At 43.5% G+C, this 21,517-nt stretch overlaps 1 protein-coding gene across 6 annotated transcripts in view; it reads left to right on the plus strand.

The window, feature by feature from the left end:
• Positions 1 to 3,919: 3,919 nt before the first annotated feature.
• Positions 3,920 to 21,517, plus strand: part of STARD9 (StAR related lipid transfer domain containing 9) — a 92,507-nt gene continuing 74,909 nt past the window's right edge. For all 6 annotated transcript variants that reach the window (XM_019725391.3, XM_088797171.1, XM_088797172.1 and 3 more), the window contains exons 1-3: positions 3,920 to 4,053; positions 8,819 to 8,888; positions 10,663 to 10,779. In XM_019725391.3, the coding sequence (XP_019580950.3) occupies positions 4,007 to 4,053; positions 8,819 to 8,888; positions 10,663 to 10,779 (234 nt within the window). In that variant the 5' untranslated portion in view covers positions 3,920 to 4,006. The remainder of the gene's footprint in view (positions 4,054 to 8,818; positions 8,889 to 10,662; positions 10,780 to 21,517) is intronic.

Below are 21,517 nucleotides of genomic sequence, written 5' to 3' on the forward strand. Positions count from 1 at the left end.
TTGGAGCACGTCCTCTCAACCACAAGGTTGCCGGTTGGACTTTCACAGGGATGGTGGGCTGTGCCCCCTGCAAATAGAAACGGCAACTGGACCTGGAGCTGAGCTGCGTCCTCCACAACTAAGACTGAAAGGACAACAACTTGAAGCTGAACGGCACCCTCCACAACTAAGATTGAAAGGACAACAACTTGACTTGGAAAAAATGCCTGGAAGTACACACTGTTCCCCAATAAAGTCTTGTTCCCCTTCCCCAATAAAATCTTTATAAATAAATAAATAAATAAATAAATAAATAAATAAATAAATAAATAAATAAATGCTCCCTTATGTGGAAAAAAAAAAGAATAGTACCTACTGTGGACTGAAGCAAAGCAAACATAGTTGTCCTTCAGTATCTATGGAGGATTGGTTCCAGGACCCTCATGGATACCAAAATCCTAGGATGCTCCAGTCTTTTATATAATATGGCATAGTATTTGCATATAACCTATACACATCCTCCTGTATACTTTAAATCATCTCTAGATTACTTATAATACCTATGTAATATAAGTAGTTGTTATACTATAGAGTTTACGGAATAATGAATGACAAGAAAAAAAGTCTGTATGTGTTCAGACACAACCATTGTAGGCCTAATTACATAGTACACGTCAGTAACAATGTAACTTTTATTTTCAATCTGTGGTTGGTTGACTTCACGGATGAAGAACCAACAGATAAGTAGGGCCAACTGAATGCTTATATCCATGAGTTTATAATAATATTAAGAAAAACAACAACAACTCATTAACCACCTTTGAAAAGTGCTAGGGAACCAACTTATTTTGAAAAGTGGTATTTGAAATAGTCAAGCATTTGTATGTGGACTGTACCTCAGGGTAATCAAATAAGCTGATGAGAAAAAGTTGCTCTTTACAGAAGTATTTCAACTCATAAAGAATGATGAAATTAGAGTATCATCACTTTACAGCCCTGTGATACTATAATTTATGTATATACTATAATTTACATAAATATAGTGTTCGTCCCTGTTTCTGGCATGCTTATTTTGTTTCCATGTTTCTGTATCTTGGCTTATGGCGAATAATGCTGCAATGAAGATGGATGGGGGTACAGATATATTTTTGAGATAGTGATTTTATTTTCTTTAGATAAATACCCAGAAGAGGGATTGTTGGATCATAAGATAGTTCTATTTTTAATTTTTTGAGGAACCTCCATACTGTTTCCCTAGTGCTGTGATTATTTTCACTACAAGCACAGTGAGTAGAGAAGCCATCCAGAAGACTAGGGTTCCAGGTTAATCTAAATTGTAAACCAGCTGTCCTAATACTTTACTCTAGGGAAGAGTATTTTCAAATAGATGAGAGAGAAGAATGGAGAGGTAAACAGCTATTGGAACATGCCTGACATGTCCCATTGTCTCTATTACTGGAGTACCAAAATAGCCTCCTGACGGGTCTCTCTTGGGTTTACATTCTTCCCTACTCATCTGACTAGTCTCAAAACAGCAGCCAAAGTAATCTTCGAAAATCGTATCCTTTTATTCTTCCTAAAACTTTTCGCTGGTTTTCCAGCTTACCTAGGGCAAAAACCAAAGACTTTATCATGGGTTCATCCTTCCTCTATGACTCTCCCTGCCATGCAGGGACTCAGCTCCCGCTCCCTGCATAAGAACGCAGGACACGGGGAGGCCAAAAAGGAACACCAACGGAGCCATGGATAAGAGGTTCATACCATTATAGTCTCGCTGGCGGCTGGGTTGGAGACACAGGGAGCAGGAGCCACACGATCTGCAACCTGCCGTCAGCTTCTCTACCTGCCAAGCAACCAACCAACGCAGCCATAGCAGTTATATCAGTGGCTAATTGGCTAACTAGTTATAGCTGATGGGCATCTACTACCAGAGTCAGCACCTTTCCACGTGAGGCTGAGAGCCTGGAAACTGCTCTCTGGGACTCTGTCCCCACACTCCCCCTTTGTTACTCCATTGTACTCCCACTGGCTTTCTTGTTGTTCCTCTAATATTCCAGGCTATGTCTAAGCTCAGGTCCTTTACGTTGGTCTGTTCCCTGTGTCTGAAATTGTCTTTCTTCCCAATAACAGCATGACTCTTCTTTTACATCCTTCAGATTTTTCTCAAGTGTCACATTCTCAGTGAGACCTTCAGTGGCTGTATTATCTAAAATTCCAACACCCTCTCTACTCACTTCCTATCCCCTTTCCTGCTTTGCTTTTTCGACTTAGCTAATCTGATATACATTTTACTTAAATTGTTTTACTTATTGTTAGTCTCTCTCACCAAGATCCATGAAGTCAGAGGTTTGCCTGTTTTCTTCACTTCTTTGTCCCTTGTGTTTAGAACAAAGCCTGTCAAAACAGGTGCTTACTTAGGAAATATTGTTAAATAAATGAACACCTGCATGGCCCCTTCCCTTACTTTCTTGAAATCCAGTCAAGTGCCAGTGTGTGGACAGAGTCCCAGAGAGCAGTTTCCAGGCTCTCGGCCTCACGTGGAAAGGTGCTGGCTCGGGTAGTAGATGGCTCTCAGCTGTAACTAGTTAGCCACCAGCTGTAACCAGTGAGCCATTAGCCACTAATATAACTGCCGTGGCTGAGCTAGCAAGCAGGGATTGCAATTAGCAAGTGGGGCTGGTTGGCAGAGAAGCAGACGGCGGATTGTGCATCGTGTGGATCTTGCTTCCTGTGTCTCCAACCCAGCCGCCAGCGAGAATACAGTGGTATGACTCCCCTATCTATGGCTCCGTGGGTGTTCCTTTTTGGCCTCACCATATCCTGCGTTCTTGTGTGGGGAGCAGGAGCTGAGACCCTGCATGACAGCCACCTCCTCAGTGAGGTCTTGCCTGAAGAACCTATATAAAGTAGCATCTTTCCCCCAACACAGACACAGAGACCATTACTATATCATTTTACCCTGCTTATATATATAAAAATTGCACTCAGCACCATTAGACATAGTATATACATTTATGTATTTATTATCTCTTTTTTCTGTAGATCTCGATTTCCACGAAAGCAGAGACTATCTTCCACACCTTAGAAGAAGAGCATTTGAGTCTTACCTAGGTACCCAATAGTTATTTTGGGGATGAATTAATGAAAGGATTCTGACGGAAAGTAGGTCCTCCCTTTTTCCCATGTAAAATTAAGATGCCACAGGATAAATACATTTGTTCTGACTGTATCTCTAGGCTACAATTGCCCCCATAGCATCTGCTTATCTCCTTCAGCTTCTCTGGTTAGCCTAGAAATAAACTCTCATCCTTCTCTACCCATGAATGGGGGAGGGGCAGTGTGGCTAAGAGGTTCCAGCACAATCGAGAGTTCACCAATGAGCACTTTCAAGCCCTTCACACTCCAAATGCTTCTTCAAAGAATGACACTGCTCTTTGCTGGAAACTGCAAAAACATCAGTGTTCCCCATTTCATTTCTGTCCCTAAAATTTAACCACAGAATTGATAGCTCAGGGCAACGCAGCGAATAAAAGTACTCAGCAAATTACTTTGTAAACAGTCTGTCGTTCACCAAAGTTTAACGGATTTAATTGACTCTACAACTTTTGTCAGCAAAACCGAGAACAAAAGCTAACTTACACTAGACGCGTCCCAGCCACACCCGGCGGACGGGGCGGGTCCCTGAGCTCATAGGGCTCAGGATTGGCGGAGGCTAAGTAGGCACCCTCCCGGCCGGCCTAGGGCGAGCGTGTGGGCGGGGCCATCTCCAGAGGTGCGTGGGCAGGGCGGGGCGGGGCGAGGCGAGGCGGGCCGGGCCTGGCTACGCATTCTCCCGCCCACTTGGCTCAGGATTGGCCGAAGCTCAGCAGGCACCGCCCCAGCCGGCCTGGGGCGCGCGCATGGGCGGGGCCATCCCGGGAGATGCAAGGGGCGGGAGGGGCCGGACTGGGGCTGGGGCTAATCTTGAGGCTGGGGATGGTGATGCTGTGGCTGGGCCGACCTGCGGAGTTTAGGCTAAGGCCGAGGGATGGCAAACGTGCGGGTGGCCGTGAGGGTGCGGCCTCTGAGCCAGAGGTGAGTCTGGGCGGGAGGGGGCGCCTGAGGCGTCAAGTGAGCTGAGAGGAGGTTGAGGTCCCCGCCTCTCCCTCAAGTGATTCCGGCGTGGAGAAATCGGACACAAAGTGGCCCAGCGGGTCAGGGTCCGGAAATTGTAAAGGCCGAGGCAGATTGAGGCCTCGAGTCGAGCTTCCCCTTCATGCTCTGGGGGATAGCGGTTCTTGGATGGCCTTGGGGATGGGCTGCCCTGTGTCCGCGTCCCTGGAGTCCTGCCAGCAGGGACCGCTGCTCAAGTCTTGGTGCACGGGTTGGGCTTTTCACACTGAGTACCTTGAGCAGGTCTGGGAACGTAGGTATCTTTACGTGGGGAGAGGGATTGTCAGGCTCTTCTCCCTTCTTGGTGGCTCTGGTGTTCCTGTGAGGATTGATGCCGAATTGTGGGTGCACATGGGTTTCCCTGCGAAGGTGGGCAGAAAGGCAGATAGTAAGGTATAAGAGGGAAACTGAGGCTCAAAGAGATCGTGGTTTCATCCTATGCTCTACAGCAGAACAGTGAAATAGGGGAAGTTATTCTAACCCTTTCTCTCAACATCAGTGCCCATTTCCTCCTGGTTGAATCCGATCCTGCACCTCTCAGCCCTTGAGGCATCCAATGTCCAGCCACATGATTTCTTCCCCTTTTCACTGACTTCTCCACTCATAGATTTGGAAATTCAGGGAAGGCTTCACAGAATGGTTGGTGTTTGAACTGTTTTTTAAAGATCTAGGAGTTTGCTCACAGGTGGAGAAGGTGTAAAAACCACTTTGTAGTAAAAACAGAGCAAAGGACTTAGGCTGTTAGGAAACATAAGTTTTGGTTGTTTGGGGAGGGAAGTGAGTGATAGAAGATAAAGCTGTGGAGAGTGTGGTTTGGGACCAGGGACCAGTGGCACATATTGGAATTATTTTGGAGGTTTAAAATTTTCCAGGACATAAGATGGCTTGAAAATTGGGCAGAAGGGTCAAAAAAGGTATCGTCTCCCATAATAAAATTTGATACTAGCAGGGATTGTCCTGATATGGAAGTGATTGGCTTTGAAAAGTCATGCAATTGACAGAATAATGAGAGGAATGAGATGGGGGAAAGAAACAATAAAAAAAAGAAAAGAAAATAGGAAAAAGGCAGAAGAAGTGCAATGAAGAAAGGAGGAAAGCAGCATGTGCCTGAACTGCTGTGTTTAGATTGGTAAATGGCTTATGACATTGGGCTTCTGCATTACTCGATGTGGTGGCTCAAGGTTGGGGGTTTTTCACAGGTACAGCTGCTACCCTGAGGATAGCCTCTGGCAGACCTTGTTTTTGCAAAACTGTTCTTTTAAGGATTGTCGGGATAACATTGACCACTTCTCACAGCGTTCTGTTCCTTGGGAAGTAGGAATTTATGATAGCATAAATTGGATTAAGAAAATGCTGTTGAAATTGAGTTGTTGGCAGCCACAGTAGAGAATATCTCATTAAACAAAAGTGAGTGGGAAAGGACACAGAAGCTTACTTTCTTTTAGCTCAAGTTATGAGCCTTGAATAGCAGGCAGTAGAATGAATGCCAAGCCTGCAGATATGCAGGTGTGGACAGATTATAGCAGAACGAAGATTCAGGAGCACGGATTCAGGGACAGATATGGAGAAACCCAGTGTGACCCCAGCTAAGAAGTTGAGATCACTCCTCTCTTCTCACAGAATCCTACAGAGATGCAGCTCTTCTTCAGGGTTTGTTAACTTTCAGCATCTTTGTTGAGGCTCATCTGAATGTAGGGAATCTGCTGATTATGTAGTTTGATTCAACCTTTAAATAAGTCATTGGCACAAGACTCGGTTAACAGTTATTGGATCTGATGTTGTCCTTGGGACGAAATCTGGTCTAAGCTTCCATTTTTCTGTTTTTCCAGGTGAGAAAATGGTCTTGTTTAAAGTTAAACATAGGGAGAGCCAAGATTCCATTTACCAGGCGAAGCTGTTCCTTCCTGAGAGTACACAGAAGTTTTACTTCTTTCTCAGTCAAATGCCTGTTTGCTGGGGGTTAGGGGGACTAGAACAGACCATCTGGCAGTGAAATGATAATATGGGAAATGGTTTTGATGCCCTCTCCTCTACCTCACAGTTGTTTCCCGTAATCAGAAAGTCTGTATCATTACGAGGTGCTGCCTCTTGTCTACACAAAATCATTCGTTGTTGAGAGAACATGTTCTCTTCCACCAATACTGGGGGCCCTGGAACACTCTTCACTGCCCTGTCAAAAGTTACTTTGCATACACTATATTCCTTTTCTGTGCTTTAAAAAAAAATCTATAAAATAAAATAACTACTTCAGTAGTCTTTTATGAAGATTAAATGAAAGAACACATTTAAAATACAGAACCTGGCTCATTGTAAGTGTCCAATACAGTGTTAGCTATATAATTTTTTTTTTTGGGGGGGGGAAGGGAGCAGGACTTTTATTGGGGAACAGTGTGTACTTTCAGGACTTTTTTCCAAGTCAAGCTCCAGGTCCAGGTGCGGTTGCTAGTTGCAGGGGGGCACAGCCCACCATCCCTTGCGGGAGTCAAGGAGTCTAACTGGCAACCTTGTGGTTGAGAGCCCACTGGCCCATGTGGGAATCGAACCCGCAGCCTTCGGAGTCAGGAGCATGGAGCTAGAACTGCCTGAGCCACCCAGCCGGCCCTAGCTATATAACTTTTAACAGCTATTTTTATTCCTCCCTATACTGAGCTGTCTGTTAGTTTAAAGTTTTACAAATGAATGGATAACTGTCAATGGCTTGGTTATTTTCTCCTCTAGGACAATGATTCTCAAATTATAATATGCATACAGTCTACCTGGGAAGCTTGTTACACTGCATCTTGTTAACAGGAATTTGAATTCACTAGCTCCACAATGTCACGTAATTCTGATGAAGGTGGCTTGTGGACCACACTTGGAAAAATACTGTCCTGGGAGTAAACGTGTACTAAGGATTTACCTCTGTGCAAAATCTTTAACCCGAAGGATGAGTGCTTGTTGGTGGAATTCAGGACCCAGAGGCCAGTGGGAGTAGCTCCACTGTTTAAGGCTCCTTCCTCCTCAGTAGACTTTTGTTGAGCTGTGTGTGGCCAACTCCTCAATTGAGGTTGTTACCCTTTCTCTCTGTTCTGCTTAACTTTAGTTCACCCTCATTTTGTTCTAGAATATTTTGAGACCTCTAGGTTACCAATGGCAAGGGAGAAGCAGCATCTCACCCTTCTTTGTGTCGTATCATTCTGCCAAGAGGTCAAGTTAGGACGCTTTTTTTTGGCTGCTTTACGCCAGAATCCTAGATGAATTCTCAAGAAAGTGCCGACTTAAAAAAAAAAGTTGGATACTAGATTTGGAAAAGTTATTGCATGATTTTTTTCTTATGTTTTTTATTGTCCAAATTTACAACATATAATCTGTGTATTACTTTTATAGTGGGTGGAGGGATAGATAATAAAACCTACTTTAAAATGCAGAAAGAAAAAAAAATATTGTAAAATGTTAACACCAAAAATGAAAGATTTTCTTTAGGAGAGCTGAGGGCTGGGTAGGCGAGTAGGGTGCAGTTAATGATCCTGAAAGATGAAGACTATCTCTGCTGCCTTAAATTCTATCTAGTGTGAAATACAGAAAAAAGAGCCTCAGAGCTTTGAGGAATTTATTAGAAGTGTCATTACCTGGGAGAGGGAAATTTTCTATCCAGGGCTTTATTTTAGACTCACTGACAGGTTTAAAAAACTAATCTTAAATCTAAGACAACCCCATCCCCCCAGCCCATCCCCACCATCCCCCTTCAATCCTCAAAGGCACATCCTGGGGGAACTGTGAGGAAGGATAAAATGAGATTCAACATATTTTCTCACCTTTCAGGTCCCAGGCTAGGAGTGATTTAATTGATAACTTTCCTTGTAGTGGAGGAAGTGCTAATGAATTTCTCGTCCATTAACATTTTTGCTGTAAGCACTTCAGGTAAAGCTCTTTATGTTATGAGATAGGATTTTATATCTAGAATGGAGTATATTCCATTCATATGAGGCTTCAGGTATGTGGGTTACTTGGATTTAGAGGTTGGTTAGTTAACACTGTTACTACAAAACTGCAATGTAGGAAGATTCTTAAGGAACTTAGCTTTAATTTTGATGTAAGGAAAGGATTTGGGAAATATGTTCTCGGGATCACAACAGAGAGGACTCCAAAACCTTTTTCACTACTATCTGTGCTCAAAATCCCAGAGAAAATGAGAGGTGATGCCAGATTGTGTGCCAAGCCAAGGGTACTCTCCAGGATTTCCCAGCCTGATTTCCAACATGTGGCTTTGTGGGCAGACAAATCTGGGTTTAAATCCCAGTCTACCACTGCTAGCTGTGTGACCTTGGACAAGTTTCATAATTTTTCTCATCTTTCGTCAGATTATGAAGATAATCTTAGGAAACTATGTCAGGAGGCTGTGTTGGGAAGATGGAACAAGATGAAGTACAGTCTGTACTGTACCTGCATAGTACAGTGCCTAGCATACAGAGAGTATTCAACAGGGGTGACTCTTAGCTGTTGAGAGCCAAATTCTAATGATCCAGAGAAGCATGCCAGCTAGGAGACTGTTTGATGTGATGTTTGCAGCCATTTGTGGAGACAGGCACCCCAGGTATGGAGACAGTAGTCGGGAAACATTTTGTCCCAATAATGCTGGTCTCAGTTTCTCTTTTCTTGATTAAGAAAGAAAAAGCAATGTTTCTTCTCATGTGGGTCTTGTTTCTAGGGAGACCAAAGAAGGAGGAAGAATTATTGTGGAAGTTGATGGCAAAGTGGCAAAAATCAGGAATTTAAAGGTAAGCCTGAAATTGTTTCCTTTTTCTCTCCACTGAGGGGCTAGTATTATTAGAGGGGTTTCTGGGGTAAAACGTGTATGCAAATGTGTTTAGGGAAGGAGGGGGAGTGGAAGAGCTTTGACCAATCACAAAGCAAATACAAAACTCAAGCAGGAAAGAACTGCGGGGGGGGGGGGGGGGGGGGGGCATGGCTGCTGCAGCTCAAGTTCTAGCAAATAGGGTGCAGCTATTTTGAAAACTGGTCAGTAGCTGCTTTGAAAGTAAATACAAGGGATGTTATGGGGGCCATGGAGAGTTTAAATCACGTTGGGGACAATCCATATGTATACTTAACTCACCTGACCACCTGTTAGACTTTGTCCAAGCCTCTCATTTGATATCCCTTTGTCTAGAGGTGTTACTAGGGATTTCAGTATGCGTCTGCTAATGCGGGGTTCATTTTGGCCATAGGAAGTACCAAGTAAGAACCTTCAGATCCCAGAAGGGAGTCGGTCCCTCGTCTGAGTCTTGCTACAAATTCTCTTTCAGAGATCTGACTGATCTTTGAGTCACAATTGGACAAACTCTGGGAACTTCCTTCCTTCCCCTGCCCCCTCCCCCTCTCCTAGGGCTAATTTCCTCCATCCCATTCCTCCTCCTTTACCAGGCTAGCGGAAGTGGAAGAGAGTGTTTTTTTCTGGGCCTTGGGGAGTGGAGGGAAACAGGGAAGCTGGCCATGTGATTGCTGCTATCGTCAGCTTACAGGTGGTACTCACCTTTCCTGAGAGCTGCAGAAGCTGACACTGGAGTGAGGTTATCTAGACCCCAGGCCTCCCAGCCGTGCCCACTCCCGTATGACTCCTGTGATGTGATCTGTCTCCTTTTGTCACTAGCTCTCTGCTAAAAGAGAACAGGACCGGCCGAACTTTCAACAGGATCTCCCTGGGGACAGAATATCTTTTATTCTCTGCTGTCTCTTATTTATATCTGTTGCCTAATCACTTCAACTGCTTTGTTCTGAGAGCTCATATTTTTGTACTTAAGAATAAGTTCTGGCCAAGAGCAAACTCTAATCTGCCCCCTACACACCTTGCTGGTTGCTTACTTCCCTGAGGTCAGTTCTCCACTAAGGATCTCTTAGTCATTCTGACACCTCGTCCTACTGTTGTAGCTCATGGTGCTTAGTGCTAGGGGGTGTTTCTACCTGTCCATAGTTTAAATTTTAAATCGTAAGAGAGGTGTTCCTATGAATAATGCCACTCTCCCCAGTAGGTACCTGGAGGTCACTGCAGTTCCAAGCTTCGGCTCTGCCCTCATCTATGTGTATCTTTGACAGTTGTATTGGTCCTTGCTCTGTCCAACATGCTTTCTAATTCACTGGGAGTGGATACCCAGGGACCTCTGTGAAAGCCCTAGGTTGATAAAACCTGTCAGACCCAGGGACTGAATTACTCATGCATTTCTGTATCTTCTACAGAAATACTTAGAGAAGAAATGATACGAAGATGCCCAGAGAGGGAAAGGTTTTCTCTCTCAAGCTGTCCCACATCTCATATGGTTGGTTCATACATAGGCAGCTGTATGATAGTATGATAGACATTTAATTCTCTGGGGCTTCATTATTCCTAACATGATGAGGACAGAGGCCACTTTTTTATCTTTTTCAGATAGATATCGTAAAGCTTCTCATGACCAGTCCAGGTCTCTCTAGCTACAGCAGAGAGGAATCAAGTGCCACTAACCATATTCTGATATTATAAGAGAGCAGACACTAGATCCTATGTTTGATTTTTAGGTGGACAGCCGATCAGATGGCTTTGGTGACTCCCGGGAGAAGGTTGTGGCATTCGGCTTTGATTACTGCTACTGGTCAGTCAACCCAGAGGACCCCTGCTATGCATCTCAGGATGTGGTAATGTCATTTTTCCTTGACTCTTCTCAGTGTTGTTTCATAGATATGTAATTATTGGGAAATTAGTATGGAATCTGGGCCCTGACTATTCTTTACTTGTGATAGTTTGGTCAGAAATGAATGATGTTGGATCTGAGAAGTGGTCGTGAGAGGCATCAGTTGCAGAAAGAGGAAAGGACGGTTTACTCAGGGCATGGATGTTGGCTAGTGTCCCTTTAGGCTTGGGCCTTAGCATGATCAGGTGGGTACAAGTTAGTTCAGGTAGTAGTGGTAGGTGAATGCACTCACCTCAAACATGGCCTTGTGTTGTAGGCAGCAGGAAGGCCCAGGAATCCCAGAGGCTGGTGCCTCTTTTAAGTCTTGGGCTTGTGCCTGTGTTCCTAGGAGTTGGCTCCTAGTCTGCCAACCTGCAGTGTATGGAAGAGATGAATTCTATTGATCTGATGAGGGTTGAGAGGTCAGCCAAGGCTGCCAGCTAAGGCTGTGGGTCTCCCTTCCTGTGGCGGGTGGTGCTGCCTCGCTCTCTCACAAGTTTCCGAGGGAGCACGTCTGTCCAGGTGGCTCTATAGGACTTCTCTCTGCTTCTGTGAAGCAGCAGTGTTGTTCTGGTTTGTGCTGTCGAAGGTCATGCATTCAATCCCCACGATGGCCAACCAGCCGGCCTCATGTGTTCTATGTCCACAGGCACTAGCCCTCCCCCCAGCAGCCACCACGCTACTCTCCATGATAGTGCATCCCTCAAATTAGAAAAAGCGTTTATTTGGCTTTCATGGATCAGTATTGTCATACATACATAGGAAAGAAAACGCTGCTGGAGTATGTCCTGAGGAAATACCATTGGAAATGGAAATATTTTGGGGGCAACTCTGGAGAACCATTGCCTATCAGTCTATATACCTTTGAATAAAAAGCCCAAAGTGTGTTTTCTAAGTATTTTAGTCTTTTGTGAAACTTTTTCTGATTATGTCAAAGGAACAATGTTATCAAGTTTCAGTGACTTAGGGGACAATACTGGTTTATCCCTGATGCAGACTTCTGAAGGTGATTGGCTCGTTCTAAACCATGGGAGTTTAATTCCCTGCTTCTTGCCTTCTGAAGGGGACATGTGGAAACAAGACCCTAGGTCACTGTGGGACTTGTTGTCTCTGTGGGTCCCTTTTCTTATAATATGAACATCCTCCCTTTGTAGTCGCAGTGCGTTCGCTGTGAGTGCTCAGCAGAGAAAAGCTGCGTGGGCATTACCTGGCCCCTACCACGTCTTCTCTGTTATCCCAGCACTCAGACGTGTATGAGGTGTCTGGTTACTGGCGTTTGTAACTGTTCCACTGAGATTCTCTAAGAAGAGCCAGGAAAGAAACTGGCTCTCAAATAGGAGGATGGGGCTCCTACAGCAGTTCATATTTGTGGCGTAGAAGGCAGTGTGAGGTCTTTCTGTTAGGACAAAGTGTGAGCATACTGCTGGCTGTTTCAGTCCTCCCTGGCCTCAGCCCACCAGGGCTTTCTGTGCCTAAGAAAAATGAAGTATTTTGTGTAACATGTGATAGATGATGATCTGGGAGGTGTATATATAAACAAAACTACGTATCTGTATCTATCTATCTATCTATCTATCTATCTATCTATCTATCTATCTATCTATCTATCTATCTTATCAACAAACTTAGGTATGATTTTGGTGTCAGGCTCACATTTTACATTGATGCAGCTTAAGTGTATAAAACAGATCTAGTAGAAGGCCAGAAGTCCATAGATGAGGGGAATGCATAAATAAGATTCTTCCTCTGTTGCCTGATTTGAAGTTCAATGGAAAGACTAGTTGGATTTGGACAGGAAGCCTGTGCAGAGAGATAAAACCAGTGTCTCCTGCGGTTGTTTCTGGCTTGTTTATTAATTGTCTAAGGCCCTCCCTGGAACTCAGGATGGGAACGAGAAGGACAGGAACCTTTGTCACAGGCTGCAGGTCGCAGAATGGTGGCAGGACTCACATTCACAGGATTTGGCCAGTGGGACTCATTACTTTAACACAGAAATTGGAGTGCGGGCTTAACCCTAATCACTCTGGCTGTGAGGTCACCAGAGGTAGGAGAGGCAGATTGTCATAAAACCATAGGATTTGGGGTAGGAAAGAATTTAGATGTCATCCGATTCATCCTCTCCCAAAGTGCAGCTATCCCCTCTATAGCATTTGTGAACATATTTAGGGGTGTGTGGGGAGGGGGGTCAGTCTTACGGAAGTATAACTTATATACACTAAATTTCACCTTTTTAGTGTACAGTTCCTGAGTTTTGACAAGCACAGTTGTGTAGCTTACACTACAATCAGTATATAAAACAGTGCATCATCCCCAAAATCCCTTCATGTCCCTTTGTAGTCGAACTAGTCTCCTTCCACCCAGCTCCTGGCAACTACTGATCTGTTTTCTGTCCCTACAGTTTTGTCTGTCCCAGAATGTCATGGATGTAATAAAACAGTAGGTAGCCTTTTGAGTCTGGCTTCTTTCACTTAGCATGATGTAGCTGAGATTCATCTCTGCCGTTGTGTGTGTCACATCTTATTCTGACCTTGACTCAGACTTATTTAAATCCTCTTCTTACCCAAAACGAAGTTCATGGCTTTGGAAGCGCTGATTCTAATGGCAAAGAGTGAGGGACCAAGTCCCTGGAGGACGGTGCCGCCTTCATCTCTGGGTTTCTTCCTGTTCTGAAGGAAGAACTCTCATCACCCTCAGAAATATATCACTGATTTGAGAATATCCAAGTATCTGAGGGAATTCCCCCCACTGGCCTTAGGGTAATTTTGAGCAGCATTAGAAGCCATTGCTTGATAGATATTGACAAGAACGTCACCTATTAGATGTTGGTGCGGCCTCATCACAGCCTCTTAGAATGTGAGTGCTCGAAGGGAATTTAGCAGTCATCTAGGCCAGGGTTTCTGGGCCTCAGCACGATTGATATTTGGGTGGATAATTCTTTGTTGTGAGGGTCTGTCCTGTGCACTGTAGGATGTTTAGCAGCCTCCCTGGTGCCCACTAGATTCCAGTAGCAATCCCAGTTGTGACAATCAAAAAGGTTTCCAGACACTGCCCACTAACCTATGCCAATCCCCTCATGTTCCAGATACAGCCGTGTGATTTAGATGGGGATTTACAGGCTGTTCATGCTCAGGTGGGTCTAGACTCATGCTTCCTATGGTGGTCTTTTCATTACATTGTACCATTCTACCTCCCTCGTTGTATATTTTACAGCCTCAAAAGATAGGTTCAAGATTAAAATTCCTTCATGTTTTAGCCCTTCCCACCCGTTAGTGGTGACACCCTTGAGTAAATAGATTAAGTATCAACAAACATGAGCCTCTAGAGAACAAGTCAGCTGTTGCAAGTTCTATTGAGAAGCAGCTTTATTTGTTAACTATTTGTAAATTCTAAAGGTGTATCCTTTCTTTTGATCATCTCTCCAAATCTAGGAAATCTATATTATTTACTCCTCCATTTTATAGATAAGGAAACTGAGACACAGGAAGCTTCCAAGACTTGCACAGATCACTTAGCTAGTAAGTGGTGGAGCAGGGATTCAAATCCGAGACTGTCCAACTCTAAACTGCATGCCATTTCCACCACGCCTTACCGACTCCCAAAGTTAAAAAAGAAAATTCCATTTGGTCTACTAGTGACCTGGTCATCTCTTTATACATATTGTCTGATTTGAACCCTTCAACGGCCTAAAAGGTTGAAGATTTTATCCTGATTTTACAGTTGAGGAAATTTAGGTAGAAGTCAGAAGTGTGTCTTAAATTTGAACCCAGGATCATCTGAATGCAAAGTTCATATTCTTCACTACACTACATACAGTGTAAAAGAGAGAAATAGAAAGAGGGGTATAGGAAAAGGAATTGATGGAATTGGGGAAAAGGGGAGAGAGAGAGAGAAAGACTGCAGTGACTGGGGACTGGGAGGGGATCGTACCGCATGTCTTGTCCATCACCCAGGACCCTGCTGTCCATGCTTCTCATCTTTAAGGCAGGTCGTTACTGGTCGAAATTGTGTTTTCAGTTTGTTACTATTTGGACTTGCTAAGGCTTTTCTTCAAAATTGGCCTACATTTTATCTGGCTTGAGTCTGTATTAAAATTAATCTACTTCTCTGAAGTTAGACCTGGATTGGAACTCAGGCACAGCTGCCTATTAGCTGGCTTCCTTAGGACAAGTTACTTAACCTCTCTGCGTCCTAGTTTCTTCACCTGGAATTATTGTGAGAAGGAAATGAAATACTATGTAAAGCGCTGAGCCCGGGGCTTGGCAACTAGGAGTTGAATAAGTGAGATCACGAGTGCTGTGGCTTGGGTGTGAGAACCACGATCACAGGATGAGAGAAGCGAGGCCCAGGCTTCTTTCTTGGAGCTGAACGAGACCGGAAAATCTCTTGTTTGAGTCTGGTTGTGATCCCTTTGGTGGCTCAGCACGCTCTACTTGGGGAATTACCTGCCTTCCCGTTCTCCTGGTCAGGACCATCTGTTGGATCAGGAGTCCTCTGCTCCAGCGTATTGTGATGGGGTGATTGTGTGTTTGTAAAACTTCCCATGAGGAGCATGAGCGCAGCTTTACCCACCAAGGACTGTCATTGGCTGACAAAACAAGTGCAGACTGAGTCAACAGAAAGGCCGTCCAGGAACAAAAAGCTACCCAACCCTTTCTGGAAAGCCATGGCTCCTACTCCCCTGGGAGTCTTTATTTTAAACTGGTTTGTTATTTGGCGAAAACACAATACCTAAACCATTTGCAGCTTTTTCCAGATAAAAAGTCATGTGAGTGAGCAGATTTCCTCCCAACACAACCACTGAAGACAAAACTGAAATTATAGCAGCAATGTGATTGTGTTCGTTGGCGTTTTAATATTTGTTTAGTCTCCGCGTACACAGAACATCAGACAGCACACAGCAGAGTATATCTGTGGCCTACCCTCAGAGAGGAGAGAGAGATAGATACAGAATACAGATTCTTTGGTGAACATTTTCTCCCGTTATGGACTTCAACTTGAGGATGTCAAGAACTTGGAGAGGCTTCAGAGGAAACCACCTCCCCTCCCACCAAAAAAAAAAAAAAAAGATGAAAGGGCTGACTGCAGGAACCAAGGGGAAAGCCACTACCAGCGTAGCACACCCCGTACGCGTTCTGTGTGGGATTATTTAACGAAGGAATGTTGGTCCAGCGATGAGAAGATAGGGAGGTGATGACAAAACTCTGCAAGTACAGAACCTGATGGTTTTAGCAGTTAATGGAGCATTAGAACCAACTGGTCTGCATTGCCATTCGGATAAAATAGATTTCAAATTACATTGCAGAGGATGGTATGTGGTATTTAGGACATGAAGAATAACTTGTGCAGAATTTTTGAATCCTGATATGTGGTAGCTAAAATAGTCTGACTTTAGAATTCCGGAATGTTGATATCAGAAGAAATGCTAGAGAGCATTCAAGACACTTATTTTAAAGATGAAGGCCTAGAGAGATAAAAATAACAGTTACAGAATTTTCTTTCCTTTTTTACCAGTCCAGAATTGTGCTTGACATTGCAGGAAAAAGTCTGTTGCTTATTCTAGGGACAGGCCATGAACTGCAATGCAACACAGAGGTTCCTGCATGGCAGGAAATGCCCCGCTTAGCGGGATGCCAAAGAAAAATCTTGTTCTTTAGACTGGACCTATCTATCCGTGGCTCCGTACTCAGAGGAAATTGCACTATTGCCATCTAGTAACATAGGAGAGTATTGAGTGCTCATTATTATAATGTGACCAGGCTGCAATTAGGAGCAATGCCTCTGTCTGGGGACCCACCCCATTATAAGATGAAGACAAATGATCTGTTACCTCCTGCCTCAGAACGCGAGTAGGATGAGGTGGAGAGAAGGAGTATGATGACCCTCATTTCTTTTATGCCTCACTTCTTTTGTATTTCCTGAACTCAGTATGTGAGTGAAGGCTTTAGGGAAAGAGTAAAGAAGGTAGAAGAATTACTGAAACTGAGGAGGGTCTTTAGAGAAGCAAGAGGTGAGGAGAAACATGAAGAAACGAAGGTGACAAGGAATTTGAAAGTACATGGAGGGGAAGATTGTTAGGATTACATCACTTTTTACAGTAGATATTATTACCTCCGTTTTAGCGATAGGAACAAGCTCAGATAGGTTGAGTAGCTTGCTTTAAGGTCACACAACCTAGTGATGGAACAAACATTTAAACCTTTGTGTGACTCCAGGCTCTCAAATGCTGCACCACACAGCTCTCCGTCTGTATTTCCAGCGCAGCACATCTTAAGTGATCAGTTAATGGTTGTTGGATTAATTATTCAATTTATGATTCAGTGGATGAGAGACAAGTTGGGGCTCTGCCTTCTTGAATCTTGTTGCCTGCTTGAGAAGGCCTTGCAGTCTGCCTAAGTTAGAGCACCACGGCCGTCTGTCAGTTTCTGTGCATCCCCTTTCCCTAATGCATGTATGTGCAAGGGAGCTGGGGCACATGTGGGCGTCAAAGCATTTTCTCATGAATATTCGCAGAGCTGTGTACATTCCATCACTAGTGCTGTTTTTTCCCAACCGAGATGGAGACAGAGTAGAAGGGAGAGAAGTTTATAAGAAAAAGCCTTTTTGTGCAACAATTGGATGGGGCTCTGCAGGCATGAGTGGGGGAAGGGCGATCACCATGAGTGTTTCATTTCAGTACGTTCTCTGCCAGCAGCACAGCTGCTCAACTCTATAAGCATGTCCATGGACTGGATTTTAAAGGAATAAGGTCATTCTTTTGGCTTCATCTAACTCATTTCCCCCTCTCTAGAAACTTGATTATGAATCTTTAAAGAGTACCTTTTATACTCATAGAAAAATCGGAAAAACAGAGATCCCTGGCACTGCTGCTTGCTGCTGGTGCTGGATGCCTGTACAAAAATGAACATAAGAAACTAGAGACATCTTTTAACATGCAAAAACTTGTTTGGGTTGTTTTTCTCCTGTGTGGGCCAAAGGTAACAGGAATTTCTGGTCGTCTCTGGAGTCCTTGAGATCTAGGCTGGAGAGAGGTTATCTGGAGGGGAGCTGTGCCCACAGCTCGATAGTGGCTGCAGACGTGGGGCAGCCTCGGCATCATAACGGACAGAGCCCGGAGACAGCTCTCCTTGACATTACCTAGAAGTTCCCTTGCTGTTGACACGTGCAATGCTGAGAAGGTCCCCTGTCCTCCCTTGACTCTTGAATTTGTCCTGGGGTTTAAAAGGATGGTCAGTGAATTGCTTGAAGACGTGAAGTATGATGATTGCAATGATTACTTTGAGAGTCTTTGGGAAAACTGCTTTGTAAAATCATCGGAACAGGAGAAGATAGAATGAAGAGCAGCCCTTTGAACAAAAGGTGCATGTCCACCACAGGAGTGCACGGCAGACCGATCACAGCGGGCCTCTCCACAGGAAGCCACCTGCTCTGCCTCACTGGGTGCCGAGTTCTCTCCCACTACTTGCACAGCAAGCCTGTGTCCACGTACCCTCTCAGCACCATTTCAATGGTCCTCTGTTTGGGGGAGCCTGTCCAGCTGACCAACAAAAGGCCCCTTCTAAGTGCAGTGTTCTGAAAAGGGTTCAGAAACTGGCGGTGAGGGGGCGCGGAAATGGGACTAGTTTTTCTCTAGTTTTGTGCTCATCAGAAAGCAGATGACTGCATAAAAAATGCCAGCTGATTAATTCATTTATTAAAGTATTTTGCTATAAAGGCAATATAAGCTAATTGTAAAATATTCAAACAATACAGAAGGGTGTAATGTAAAAAAGTGGTAAAACCTTCCCCTTCTGTGCCTCCCCACCAGTCTCATTCTCTAGAGGTAACCGCTGTCTACAATTTCTTTGGTATCTTTCCAGACCTTCTCTAAACCTAAGTAAGCATATACCGGGCCGGGTGGGGGGCGGAGGGCGGTGTGCCCAAAAAATGTATGCAAGTGGATTGTTTGATCACCATTGCTCAAGCAGTAGCTTGCCAAAATCGGAAGTGTGTGGACGCTGACAGTAACCACTCTGAGCACCTCTTGTAATTGCAGAAGTCAAACCTGACTTGTATTCATCTTTTGTTATCGGTATATATTATTACAATTTTAATAATTTTTTCCTTTTTAAAAATGTGTATACATTTGTTTTGGCACCCTCTGTATTATATATCATTTAAAAAATACAAAGAGGCGTACACTGTACATACTATTTTTCTACTTGCTTTATTCTACTCAGTTTATCTTTGCCCTAATTTATTTGCATTACCTATAGTTCCACGTCACTGTTTTAATGCGACATAGAATTCCATTGTATGAAGGTATTATGGTTTCTTTTTATAGTGATGGGCAGTTAAGATATTTGCAGATTTCTCTTATTAGTATACATAATACTGGAGTCAGCATCTTTGCATTTTTGCAAGTATAACTGTAAGATAAATTGCTAGAAGTACAGTTGCATGTTCAGAGAGTATATGTAGTTTAAATTTCAATAGATTTTTGTCTAATTCCCTTCCAAAAAGATTGTACCAATTTACACCCTTAACAATAATGTATCAGAATACTTTTTCATATCCCTTGTCAACACTAGGTATTATGCTTTTTAGTCTCTGCCTATAAGATACGTAGAAATAGTATCTTCTTAATGACTTTTATTATAATTGAGGTTGAGCATCTTTTTGTGTTTCTTGGCTATTTGTATCTTTTCTTCCCTGTGAATTATGTGTTCATATATTTTCCCCATTTTTCTACTGTATCATTCATCTTTTTCTTACTTATTTTTAAAAGCAGTTAGCATATTAAGGACATTGATCCATGTGTCATAAATGTTGCAGATATTTCCCATTTTTACTTTTGTTTTGATTTTGCTTATGGTAATTTTTTCCATGTGTGTTTGTGAGTGAGTGTGTGTGTGTGTGTGTGTGTAAATGTAGTCAAATTTATCAACCTTTCTTTATGGCTTCCTGGTGTGTTAAGCTTTTTAAAAAAGGCCTTCCATTCTGAGGTTATAAAAGTGTTCGCCATGTTTTATTTTTCTGGTATGCTAGTGGATTTATCTTTTTGATATTTAAATATTTGATCCATTTGAAATTTTTTGGTGTGAGAAATGAGGTAGGGCTTCAGCTTTGTTTTTTTCCCCCCAGATAGCTGGCCAGTTTTCCCATTACCATTTATCGAATACCCATCCTTTCTCCACTGATATGAACAACCACTTTTATTATGTACTAAGTTCCAGTGTATACTTGGGGTTTCTTTTAAAACTCTATTTTTGTTCCATTGACCTATTTGTATTCTTGTGCTAGCACCATACTGTTTCAGAAAATTTCAAATACACATAAAGGTACATACCATTCTGTTTCACTACTTTTTAATATTGGACAGGGCTAGTCTTTTCTCATTTCTTTCCCGACTATCTTGGTAATTTTGGTTATTGCTCTTCCCCAAAATGCTATGGAGTTCCCTGCTTTTGCTCATGTTAGCTCCTCTTTCTAAAGTACATTAAAATATCTCACCTTCCCACTTCCTGCTACTTAAAATGTTCTTCAAGTCCCAGTTGAAATGATACTTCCTTCTTGAAGTTGTCACCAGCCCTTAGATTCTCATAGTATCTTCTTACACTCTGTGACATTTTCTGTCTATTAACTAAAATTAGTGCTCTTGGGGTACGTGACTTACCTATTATGTTAGACTAGGTGATGCTGGAAGGCAGACTAGGCCTCACTCATCTTCGAATACCCCACAGTCCCTGGCACAGTAAGTATTTAGGAAGCAACTGTCATCTGCGGCATGATGGGGCTGAGAGCTATGAGGAAGGCGGAGTGATACAAGACGCCACCCCCGCTCTCAGAAGGTTTATAGTCTTACTGGGAATACCCGGCTTTACACACATAAAATAAACAATCAATACCAAGTATTCAAGTGTTAAATGAGTGGTACTTACTCACTGTAAGTACTTCGGGAGTGCAGAGGAATAATATTCGTAGATTGCTTTGAATGAATTCAAGGGAGGTCATTTCAGTCAGAGGGAAAGGCGTAAACAAAGATCGAAGGCAAGAATGTATAAGCTGTATTCAAGTGGAGTAGGTGGTGCTGGTCCCGGGCGAAGCTGAGGGAGCTAGTCAGTGCCCATCGGCCACGTGCTCCAGGAAACCAGACCTGTACATGCCACCTCTGAGCTGCCCCAGACTCCTAGGGGACATAGAGACGAATCAGTTTCTCTGGCAAAATGGCCTCAGGAGCATCCTGGATACTTAGTTGAGCCCAGCAGATACAGGCTGTACCATCACTCCAATTCCGGAAGCAAGAAAGGGAAAATGGGTGCTTGCTTTTACTTTAGATAATTTGGGGGGCCATGAAGATTTTTAACCTGAGGGCAGGAGGCAGAGTATCCTGGGTTACAGAAGCAGCAATCACTCACTCAACAGACATTTTCCTTTCGTATACCAGGAATATACTAGATGCTGGGTAAACAAACTCTGTGTGTGTGTGTGTGTGTGTGTGTGTGTGTGTGTGTGTGTGTGTGTGACAGAGACAGTTTTGCTCAATTTCTTTACCTCACTTGATACATCTTCTTTTCTGCAGATCAGATTTTGAGCAAATCTAATATCTCATTCACAGTTCCTTCTTTTCTAGGGGTTCTAATAGGTTATAGTGCCCATATCATCTTTATGTCCACCCCACTGTTGTTTGGACACCACTTGCTTCCTTTGTTTCTAGACCCTGGGAT

Source organism: Rhinolophus sinicus, chromosome 3 (assembly GCF_057876585.1).
Source record: "Rhinolophus sinicus isolate RSI-liver-muscle chromosome 3, RSI-T2T, whole genome shotgun sequence".
In the NCBI taxonomy this organism is placed as follows: domain Eukaryota; kingdom Metazoa; phylum Chordata; class Mammalia; order Chiroptera; family Rhinolophidae; genus Rhinolophus; species Rhinolophus sinicus.